Consider the following 12,803-nt stretch of genomic DNA (forward strand, 5'->3'; position numbering starts at 1 on the left):
AAACAAGAATAAAGAAGAATGGGTGGAGGAAACTGCTCTTCGTTCACTGAATTCCTTCTCTTGGGAATTACCAACAACTCTGACATGAAAATGCTTCTGTTCACTGGATTGCTTCTCATTTATCTCATCAATCTTCTGGCAAATCTTGGAATGATTGCTTTAATTAGAGTAGATCCACACCTCCACACACCCATGTACTTCTTCCTCAGCCACCTCTCCTTCTCAGACCTCTGCTACTCCACTGCAGTTGGACCCAAGATGCTGGTGGACCTTCTGGCCAAAAACAAATCCATTCCTTTTGTTGGTTGTGCTCTGCAGTTTTTCTTCACCTGTATCTTTGTAGATGCAGAGTGCATGTTGCTGGCTGTGATGGCCTTTGATCGGTACAAGGCCATCAGCAACCCCTTACTGTATGCAGTGGACATGTCCAGTAAGGTGTGCTATCAACTCCTGGCTGGAGTTTACCTGGTAGCGATGGTGGATACTGTGACACATACTATAATAACCTTTGGGCTATGCTTCTGTGGGTCTAATGAGATTAATCATTTCTTCTGTGATATCCCTCCTATTCTGTTGTTATCTTGCTCAGATATACAGGTCAATGAGTTAGTAATGTTCATCATTTTTGGTTTCATCGAACTGAGCACCATCTCAGGAGTCCTTGTCTCCTACTGTTACATCATCTTATCAGTCTTAAAGATCCGCTCAGCTGAGGGGAGGTTCAAAGCCTTCTCTACCTGTGCCTCTCATTTAGCTGCAGTTTCCATTTTCCAAGGTACTCTACTCTTCATGTATTTTCGTCCAAGTTCTGCATACTCCCTAGACCAAGACAAAATAACCTCACTGTTTTACACTCTTGTGATTCCCATGCTGAACCCTTTGATTTATAGCCTGAGGAACAAAGATGTGAAAGATGCTCTCGAAAAACTGAAAAATAAAATTTTCTTTAAATGAATGTGTATACACTGAAACCAACTTTTATTTACCCATACATATAATTTTTTTCATTAAAACTATATACTACACTATAGCAGTGTCTCAAGGACCTAAACTATTAATAAATGTATTGCTATATCAGAACTTATCCGTACATTTGGTTTCTCAAATGTTGTTTCTATGCTATTTTTTCTTTACTATGCCTGGCACTCTGTTTTGGAGAAATTCTAAATTTTTCAATATTGTGTTAAAATGCCATTTTTGGTTATTGAACTATTGAGTAATGTGGATCTTTTATACATGTAGGTGATTTTTATTGTGGTCAAGTAATTTTATACTAACCCTAAATTTTTCTAGAAATTAGAAATGTTAGTTAAATATAATTATAAATAATGGTAATAAATTCAAAAATTTAAAGTCAAAATCATGACATCCTAATTTCTAGGAAAGTCTCCAAATCTGTAACATAAAGAAGGCAAGTTATTTAGAAATGGAGGCTTTTAGTTTCAGGTCTAAATAATCAGTACAGAAACAATGGCAAAGTTATAAGAAGAAAGAATTCTATTTTCAGAAGCTGACAGTTATAAATCCTGAGGTGGCAGGAAGGCAAATCTTCAGAGAAAAGTAAGTTCAAGATGTGAAGATGAAGAGCTCACACAGACTGACGTGATTTTCTCAATGGTTGGTGATGTTGAACTCGTGTTTAGCATGTATTTTGATCATATTCATCCCCATTACCCTCCGTTATCCATTGGGGATGTCTTTAGTTGGAAAGACTCTTTGAAACAACACTTTACCAATTGAATTTTTATATAATCTTGTAAACCACGTTGCTCCTTTTTTTTTTTGAGAATATTTAGAACTATGTATTCCTTCAAGGAAAAGGAATGTGATCAGTCTTATAATGATTTGGAATCCTGATATAACTCTTACAAGCTAAGCTGAATTCATAGCTTTAATCTGATACCATGCTCCCTGCCTGTGACTTAGTTATGTCCCTGAATCAGAACAATGTACACTTGCCCGTGGTATGATAATGAGGAAGTTGAAATCATTACCAACAATGTCTCCTAAAAAAGTTGCAAGCAACTGGGGGCATAGGTTGATGATGTTTGTATGTAGCTTTCTGTGCTGCTCTGAGCCTGTAGGATCAGAAAATTGCTCCCTTTGTAAAACTATTATCAAAGATTTTTCATGGCTTTCTTATACCATGTTTCCTGTGTTATTCAATAAATAAGAGCAGAGCCCTTTGTTATGCAGAGTAGAGTAGAATAGAGTTGGGTAGGATAGACTACAACAGAATAGATGAAGAGAATAGAGTTCAGTTCTGAGAAAAATCAGAATACCTCAAAACAAGTTTGGACACATTCTTCATTAAACCACTCCAAAAGTGAAGTGTCTCATTAGTTTGGCAATACCACATTATCTCTCTCCAACTCCTACTGACTCCCACTTGATAATTTGAATGTCTTCTTTTTTTATAACATTTATTCAGATGTTGGATGGACATATTATTAAAATTATTTATTTTATATTCATATTATTTTCCTATGGGTTGTTTACATCTTGTAAAAACAATAATTTGTTGGGATTTCTATGTGGTATGTGTAATATAGTCAATAATAATGCAGTATATATTTTACAATAATTAGCAGGAGGAGTTTGAATATTGAACCACAAATACTACATATTTGAGGTGATGAATATGAATATGCTAACTTATATGATTAATATTTATATGGTGATGAATATTTATATGCTAACTTATATGATAAATGTTTATATGATGTATTCATGACTATTTTTTAAATTAGCATTGCTTTTGGTTTTTTTTTTTTTTTTTTTTATTTGGTCTTTCCGAGACAGGTCTCCCTGTAGCCCCAGCTATCCTGGAACTCACTATGTAAACCAGGCTGGCCTTGAACTTACAGAGATCCTCTTGCCTCTGCCTCCCAAGTGCTGGGACTACAGGCATATGCCACCACACCTGGCTCAGCATTGTTTTTAAAAAATAACAGCATTACATTGAAAAACTTTGTTTAAGTGGAGAATTGGTTGAGAGAGTGAAAGACAAATTCATGTTAGAGGGACAGTGATAAATAAAGCGGTATTTTTGTAGCTTGGTAGTACAGTTTTGTCTGTAAAGCTTAAAATTATGGTAGACATATTGAACTGAAATTTTAAAATCTAAAATACAATGACATGTTTTTAGTTTGAGAATTAAATCTCTTCATTATTTCAGTTTACTTACTACAGCACTTTCTTTTACCTTTCCAGACTGTGATTTTTATCTCTTGAAGATTAATTAGGTGTTTTGGATTTTCTGTTGAGCACACGTGAAGGTGCACTAGGGCAGTAGAAAAGAAATAGGAATATGTAAAGCCTCTTGGTGCCTGGAAATGGGAGAGGTCCAACATGAAAGCCTGGAGGCCCAGGACCATGTGTAGAGTTGAGAGCACAGCTGACCCTCAGGGGAGTTAGGAAATCCATTCTAGAGAATCAGTCTTCCTGAGATTAGAATATGCAAATGACAGAGACCTCCCTGTCACCAGCACAAGCCTAAAACAAAGGCAAAGCCACTTCTGTGCATGCTCTAAGATCCAGGTAATTGTGTGGAATGCAACCATTCAGAGAAGACTAAAACTGTTCTGAAGCCTACCATAAGAGGAATGTGACACTGTGGCTCACAGTGGTGTCCAAAGCTCCAGGCTCATGGTAGGGGATCACTTTGCAGCTCATGGGAGGGGACAACAGTTCCAACTCCCAAGATGGGATCACATTTCCAGCTTGTGGGAGGGTACCATAAATCTGGCCCACAGCTTCAGATCAGGAGAGGGGACCATAGCCCCAGGCCCATGGGAGAGAAGGACAGTTTAAGGGTCATAGGAGGATACTATGGCTCCATCTCAGTAGAGAAACTACAGCTCTGGATCGTGGGAGGGGACCACAGCTCCAGGTTGATGGGAGGGGACCATAGCCCCAGATTCCCAGTAGAGAACCTCAACTGTGGCTTATGGAAGGGAACCATAGCTCTAGCTCAAAGGATGGGACATATCTCTGACTCATGGTAGGGGTAGCATGTGTTCATGACTCTAAATGTTACATTATAGCCCAGAAAATTTAGTCAGTTTTGTTTGTATTATTTTTAATAAAAAATAGTGAAGGGCCATTGTAACGTCTCAGACACTTCTCAATTCAATCATTTCCCTTAAGCTTTTCTTTAAAAAATTGATTTTGCAATACATGTTGATCATATTTAGACTCTGCCCCCTCTCCATAGTATAGAGACTGAGATATACTATGGGGTACTTAAAATTTTGACTTAAAGCATTTTGTCTTATGATATCATCACAAGTCTATAGGGGATGGGGAAGGGCAGAGATAGGAGTGTGGTAATTTTAATGAGTAATGTCCCCTGAAGGCTCATGGTTTTGAATAGTTGACCCTAGTTTGTAGCAGTATATGGAGGTTTAGGAGATGAGAACTTGTTGGAGGAAGTATATATCTGAAAGTTCATAGCCTCAGTCTACCTCATTTCAGCCTCTCTCTACTTCCTGTGTGTGCTTGAAGATGCAAGAGCTCATCCTACTGCTCTGGCTGCCTCTGTTGCCTATGCCTCCCAACTATAATGGGCATACTTTGGGTAGCATAAGCCCTAATAAACTCTTACCTGTATAAGCTGCATTGGTCATGGTATTTTATCACAGCAACAGAAAGTAAGTAACACAGAGATTTCCTCTGTCATTCTAACCCCTGGACTGTAACTAATGACAAATGGAAATACACATGAATAATTAAAGACAAACAAAAGAGGAAAAATATATAACCGTGTCTTTTGTGTTTCTTACAGTGCATTTAATATTTTGAAAAGCATGAACTTAAACACAATAGTTATGTTGTAATGACTTCCATAACAGGAAACTATACTGTAAATGATTTTTAAGAGTTTTAATGTAGATCAAAAAGACCACAAGTCCATCTTAAGAAACAAATGCCACAATGATCTTGTGGAACACCTCTTTGTAGTTGTTCTGGTTGCTAGGGTGTCTGCAATGTATTCCATTATCAGGAATATCTCAACCCTTGGCCACAGGATCTGCTTCTGTAAACAGGCTTGGCCACACAAGGAAATTCCACACTATGGTCTCAGTACACATAAGCATCTGTATTAGAAGTTATGTAGTCACCTTTAAAATCACAAATGGTGTGGCTGTTAAAAAAATTGTGGATATCAGGGGAAATGGGCAATGGATTCGAAACCTAGACAAGGAACTACTGGCAAATTATTTCTGTAGGGTGAGGAGAAGTAGATCTTTTTTGAGGGATTGACTCTAGACTAGAGTCAACCTGACTAGATTCCAGAGAAAGAACTTGCACCAATGGACACCTGATATTGTTAGATACCAAGTTATAGTAAACTTAGGTTGGTATATGTATTTTGAACAAATATTTTTAATTTGTTTTTATTGAAATTTTATGTATATTATACAAAATATTTCAATCTTAATCATCTTTATACCCCCGTCCCTACCAGCACTCTCCGACAGCCACCCCCCACACCTACACACACTGGAATCTATATACTCTGCCATCCATGTTAAGGCCCACTACATCAAGTCAGTGTCCCCAGACGTTCCCCAGTGCAAGTCCATCCACTCAGGTCTAGTCATCGTACCTAGAGTCCCTTATTTTAGGAAGATCTGCTCTTCCTCACACATCAGTAATCAGTTGCCAATATTTCTTCAGCTAAGAATGGGGTCTGCAGTTCTTTTCCCCAATTCTATGCTGGGTTTTTGTTTGTTTGAGTTTACATGAGACTTGTGTATGCTGACACTTTTGTCATAGAATCATATGAGCACAGTCCCAGAAGAATAGAGAATAGTTTTCCTTTTTAAATATTTATAAAGTGCCATTTCAGAAGGCAATAAAAATTCAACGTAATAAAACATAATTTTGCTACTAAAAATGCAGCAAGTTATGGGAGCAGAGAGCATGCATTAAAATATCATTAAAGTCCTAATTGGATTATCAGTGGATTTGTTCTCTTTTGTATATGTAAAGTTATGGTATTTATCTGACTAAATGTGTCAGTTGATAAAGTGGACAAAAGTTCAAAAGTTTGATCTTCAGAATCCACATTCTTTTTAAAAAGACCCTTATATGCTGGTAGACAGTGTCCTAAAGAATGGAACCCAAGGTTGGTGTCTGATTTACACACTGATACAAACACAAGCGTACACACACATATACACAGAAGAGAGAATCTCTCTTTCAAATGACATACACTAGTTTTATCAATTTGATATTTTTATTTTCTCCATGATTACCATTCTCCCCCTTGATTAGTATCAACTAAATGAAGGTTTAACAACAGTAAAGGTGGAGGATTCAATTTAATCTGAGTATTGTGGCTTGAATATGAAGGCCCGTACCCCTATCCAAAAGCCTCAGGCAGTACAGATTTGGCTCACAGATTGAACCACTATTTTGCAAGGTTGTGGAAACATTAATATGTTGAACTTATCTAGAAGGTGTAGACCACTGGGAGTATTCTTGGGTCTTTTGTCTTGTCCAAGACTTCTCTGTCTTTCTCTCTTTGCTTCTGTGGGCTATGAGGTGAGTTGCTTCTGCCACATGTTACCACTATCATGATATTGTGCTTCAGCAAAGGCAGAGAATCAATATAGTTAGGAATCACAAAGTGAAATCTTTGAAGTCATGTGTCAAAATTAATAAGTTCTCCTTTCAGAAAGGCCAGGTATTTTGTCACAGTGACCAGAGAGTCAAGCATAATATATAACTTAAATTGGAAGAAATACCCTCACTGAATTCCTAGTGGTTACACTACTTTACTCTTCTACTGAGAGAGGGAGACACAATTTTATTTAAGAATGTGATACTTGGTAGGTAGACCACACTCTAGGGGATGGATGCACACCAAAGAGAATATGGGGAACACAAATTAGATAGACTTTTAAAAAAGAACAGGGAACATCAGTTGAGGGGGTTTTGGATGAGGAGGAGGGTGTGAGAGGACATGGGGGAGGGGTTCTGAAGGATGAGACTGGAATATGATCGAAACACATAATATAAATTCTGAAAGAATTGATAAAAATTTTTTTCAAAAATATGAAAAAGGAATATACACTGAATGACTTAACCTTTATATTCTTTTGAAAAGCACACAACTACCTAATTTATATGTAAATTTATGTTAGAGCTCAGAGACATTCTCCAAAATGCTGCAGTATGATGCTCTGGATTTGGGTCTGTTGTCTGGATACAAAATTATTGTCATTTCTGAATTTCTCTTCATGTTTATTTGCCCTTAGATACAAAAATTCTGTATATTATTTTCACAAATCAAAACTTTTACTCTTTGATCATGGAAGAGTACAGAGTTCCATTATTACTTCAAACCTCTGTCCATTTCAGGCACTCCTTCATGAACTGCATTAGCTAATATATCAGATCCATGTCAATACACAGTACATTTTCTCTCTTTGCTTGAAAATTTAATAAAAAAACAAAACTCTCATATAGAAATTTTTATCAAACATGTATGATTTTACTAATAAATTATTTGGCCTTCCATGAATAACAGATGTTAAGGATCCTGGTCTTCAGTGGGAAAACAATGATTAATTGATCTTATTATATTTTATTTTATTATTTTTAGTTTATGGTTATGAGTGGATTGCCTGAATTTATGTAAGTGCACTTGTGCTGTACAAAATCCATGGTGGTCAGAAGAGGAGATAACATTCACTGGAACTGGAGTTATGAACTGTTGTTAGTTACCATGTGGATGCTGGTAATTGAATCCATGTTCTCTGCAAGAAAAGCCATAGGTCAACCACAAGGTCATCTTTCTAGCCCCTCAATTGACATTTTTTTAGCATTTAAAAAAGTCAGACTTTAGAAATATACACTGGACTAAGATTCATGTCTTAGCAGGGTTTCCAATAAAGTCATTAAATATAAAAACTTTTTTTTCTTTCTGGACACTTAAATTTTTTCTTTTCTTTTATTTTCTTTTTTGTGTGTGAGTGAGTGTCTTGCCTGCATATATCTAAGTGGTCCACATGTGTGCAATGCCCACAGAGGACAGAAGACAGTGTTGGGTCCCCTGGAACTGGAGCTACAGACATTTGTGTGTCAACATGTAACTATTAGGAACTAAACCCAGGTCCTTTGGAAGAACAGCAAGTGCTCTTAACTGCTGAACCATCTCTCCAGTCCCAACTTTAAATATTTTTAGGAGTATAGTTCATCGGCATGAATTACATTCACATTGTTGTGCGGTCATCACCACCATCCATCTCTAGAGCTTTTCCAACTTCCCGGATGACGCTCTACATCAATAAGCAAAACTCCACATTAGCCCCTCTCAGATCTACAGTAGTTATGGCTATAATTTTTGCTCTTTGTTTCAGAATTTGGATACTGTTGCTGCCTCATATAAACAAAATTCTATAATTTCAATCTCATTTTTTTTTTCTTTTTTTGAAACAGGATCTTGCTGTAGCCCCAGCTGGCCTGGAACTTGCTTTGAAAACCTTGCATAGATCCCACAGAGATTCACCTGCCTCTGTCTCTTGAATCAAGGCATATGCCACCACACCTAGCTTAATTCCTTGTTTTTGAGTGACTTCACTTAGCATAACGTCTTCAAGATTCCTCTGTGTTACATTCATCCTTTAAGGAACAAAGGATAATTCCACATCTAGGCTATTGTGAATAATGCTGGTGGGAAAATGGTGTATAAATATCTGGCTCTGCTTTCAATTATTTTCTATATATATGTTCAAAAGTGGAACAGCTAGGCAGTGTGGTTATTTCATGCTTTATTTTCTGAGAAACCAGGACACTATTTTCCACAGCAGGCATCTTTTTAACTCCCACAAGCAGTGCCTGAAGGCTCCCATGTCTCATCTTCCCCAATGCTTATGATTTTCTGGCTGACAGTAGCCCTCCTATTAGGTAGGAAGTGGGAGCCTGTGTTTTGACTTGCATTTACCTACTGATTTGTGATGCTCTCTGTGTATCTTCATGGGAGAAGTGAGAACCCACATCCTTTGTATATCTTTAGTTAGAGTGGTTTTGTTGCTGCATTATAGAAGTTGTTGATCTGTTGTAGATATTAATCGACAGTCAGATAAGCGATTGGCTAGTGCTTCCTTTCTTTTGTAGCTGTTCCCTTTTGATATTCTTGAGAAGTTTCTTTGATGCACAAACTTTTTATAAAGTCTAATTTAGCTATGATACTTCTTTTTTTATTTTTGCTGTCATGTTCCAGAATAAAAAGTCAAGCATTGTTATAAACATTCTCTATGTTTTTTCTTCTAACAGCTTCATAGTTTTAGGCTTTTGCTTCATCCATTTTGAGTTACTTTTTATTGAGCTTTTAAATTTTCTTTTTGTTTTTTTTTTGGACACGGTCTCCCTAACCACACCCTGCCTGGAAGTCATAATGTAGACCAGGGTGGACTCCATCCTCCTTCCTTTGCCTCCCGAGTCTAAGATTAAGGTATGCCACCATGCCTGGCATTGTATTTAGTTTTCATCATTTGTATACCTGTGTTGCCCAAAGTCTTTACCCACATAATTTAAAATACAAGTTTCTCTATTCAAATCCTTAAGGAAATTAAGCTATCCATTTTTTTTCACAAATATATTGTTTTGTTGAATGAATTATCTCCCCAGTCCTAAAGTGGTAGGCTTGCCACATGAATATGTTTACTCCCCAGAACTGATGTTTAAAAAAATACAAATACAGTGGCAATCACTTGGAATCCCAATGTTGGGGAGGCAGAGACAGGTATATTCCTAAGACTCATGTGCCAGCAAGCCAATCTTAGAGAATTCTAGATCAGTGAGAGATCCTATCTCAATAAAAAGATGGACAGTGCCTGCAAAATATCACCCAAGTTTGTCCTCTGGTAGTCACAAGCTCATGATAACTCAAACACATGTGTCTAATACACATATGAGCATACACATCACAAGTATTGCTTCTCATGCTCTTGCATTAATGAAGATGTTCTAGACTGTTCACCAGGGCAGCTATGTTTAAGCAGTTAACAGTCAGGCTGATAAGCATATGAACTCACAGCATGGATAAAACCTATTCAAACTCAATCCAGGAAAGACCCTAGCATGGAGGCAGGGAGGTGGACAGTTGATCCCACCACATCTGAGGAGCTATTGGCACAGGCTGGATTCTGGGATAGGAAGAGTCAGTTTTCTTTGAAGGTTTCACCCTCACTGGGGTGATTCATTCCACATATATGACATAATGCATGAAATCCAGTAGGAGGTTTATGGGGCAGTTGCAGATAAGGACGTGAGTTGAAATAGAATTAAGATGTATTGTATGAAATGCACAAGCTTTCAATAAAACTATATAATGTAAGTAAAGAATCAGAATGATAAAATAATGCACATGGACACTATACATTCTATTGACATATCAACCAATAGAAGCTATAGTTGAACATATGGCTTCAGTGATTGCAATTTCACTACAATTATTGACATTTTCAAAACTTATAGATTTAGAGTAGGGTGTGATGGTGTACACCTTTAATCCCAGGACTCAGGAAGCAGAGGAAGATCTCTGTGAGATGGAGGCCATCCTAGTATATATAGCAAGTTCTAGGCCAATGCATTTATGAAGTTTATGGGTTACAGGGAAATCCTCTCCCTTGAAACTTTATGGGTTACATGGAAATCCTCTTTTTTAAAAAATTACTACTACTACTACTACTACTACTACTACTACTACTAATAATAATAATAATAATAATAGGGCTGGAGAGATGGCTCAGTGGTTAAAAGCACTGACTGTTTTATAGAAGACCCAGGTTCAGATCCCAGCACCCACATGGTGACTAACAACTGTCTGTAACTCCAGTCTCAGGGAATTTGATGCCCTCTTCTGTCCTATAAAAGCACTGTATGACAAGGGTGCAACTACCTACATTCAGGCAATACACTAATATACATAAAATAAAAAACATAATAAAACATAAAAAACACAATAATAATTAATAATTATTAATGATAATAGATTTCCAGTGCAGAGTGTATGGTACATGACTCTGATGCATGATATCAAAAAGCCCCTCTTAACTTTGCTTCCACTGGGCATATGTACAATGACCTTCCACATCATTGCATCTTATCAGCAATAATAAAAATGCCCAAATGTCTGCTAACTTGAATAAATAAAAGTAACCACCTTCCCTACTGTCCTTTCTGTTGATAACTCTTGTCCCAACTCACTGTTCCAGTGTGTCCCTGGTTTATAAAAGGAGTTGAATAAGAGCTGAGGACACTGAAGGTCACTATTTTCATAAACACTGAACATTGTTGTCATGGAAACACAGAATATTTTGTGAGGTATGACGGCATTATTCTAGAGGGAAATCTGTATCAATGAACTTGACTTAAAAATCTCTTGAAAGCAGTTTCTGTGGAGTTATTAAAATTTAATGCCTGGAAGACTCTGATAATTGACTTTTCATCTTTGAATTTCAGGCTTTGACTCACTTAATGCTGTGGACAGCTCAGGACATATTTGATATTGTACAAAATATTTCACAGTATTTGGTGATAATTTGATAATATAAATAGTTTGAAATTATCAACAAGTCCAAACTTGACTCTTAACTCTTAAATGTGTTTGTTCATATATGCTATTTCTTAGAATTTACTACAGAAAATGTTTTGATGTGGTAAGTATTGAATGCATGATTTAACACATATTTGGGTAATTTATGATATATAAAACCTTGATAAACTAAATGATAATTTGGAGAGGCAGAATAATTGAGTATAAAAAACAGGAAGAAGCAAGCACATAACTATTAGCCACATTATGTGTTTAGTGAAAACTTTGCTTACTGATATTATCCTTCTTTAAAATTTAGCCATCCATTAGAATAGACAATGAAGCCTAGATATCACTATACAATGAGCTAAGTACTAAATTGTGTTGTCTTTACTAAGGAATGTGAATGTATTTATGAAGTTTATGTGAGTATAAATCTGTACAACAGTGTGGTCATGTAATTAGTTTTGTATTGAAATCCTTAAAATTCACTATACATAAAAATTGTTCACTATGTCATAAAAATTATTATCTAAAGAGTCATGAATTTAGACTACTGAATCTAAAGAGTTATTTTACTAATGCTAATGAGTTATACTTTGTGGAATTAGATACATAGGATTATTAAAAAGTAAATAAGATGGTATGTGTTTCTTCTTCCCTCACACTCCTTCAATGAAATACACCATGTTAAACAATATTATTCTAGTTTCCTCTTATTCCTGAGAGACCACATCTCAAACACCCAGGGACCAGGCATAGAGAGGCTTATAACCCAGATGATTCAGGAGACAGTGCTGATCCCATGCAGATAAAGCCACATTCTAGAAAGATATCACAAGCCATGGTATGATATTTTGTCTGTCTTATTTCTACTGCAAAGTTTTTAGTTCTTTGGCATTTTTTACACTTAAACCCTGTAAAAAAAAAAAAAAAAACTAGACTATGAAACAAGGCAACATTCACTTTGAATACTGGGCATTTTAATGTGTATACAAAATAGCATGAGATACAAAAGTCCTGACAAGTATTTTGTTTGTTTGTTTGATTGTTATTTTTTTGTTTTTCTTTTCTTACTGGGTTTTGTAATTTCATACAACAGTTCTTAATCAAATTTCAACACCCTCTCCCATCCATGCATCTGCCAACCCATACCATGGGTAGTCAAATATCATTTATTATATTAATTCTTGACATTTAATTTTATATATTTTAAATGTTCTCATTATTTTATATGAAATTATTATTTTTA

At 36.2% G+C, this 12,803-nt stretch overlaps 1 protein-coding gene across 1 annotated transcript; it reads left to right on the top strand.

The window, feature by feature from the left end:
* Positions 1–954, top strand: LOC103750953 (olfactory receptor 5W2-like). Its single transcript, XM_008854226.2, has one exon. The coding sequence runs from the start codon at positions 19–21 to the stop codon at positions 952–954; it is 936 nt and encodes a 311-aa protein (XP_008852448.1). The 5' UTR covers positions 1–18.
* Positions 955–12,803: the final 11,849 nt, after the last annotated feature.

Source organism: Nannospalax galili, unplaced genomic scaffold (assembly GCF_000622305.1).
Source record: "Nannospalax galili isolate Female #2095 unplaced genomic scaffold, S.galili_v1.0 scaffold2127, whole genome shotgun sequence".
Taxonomy (NCBI): Eukaryota; Metazoa; Chordata; class Mammalia; order Rodentia; family Spalacidae; genus Nannospalax; species Nannospalax galili.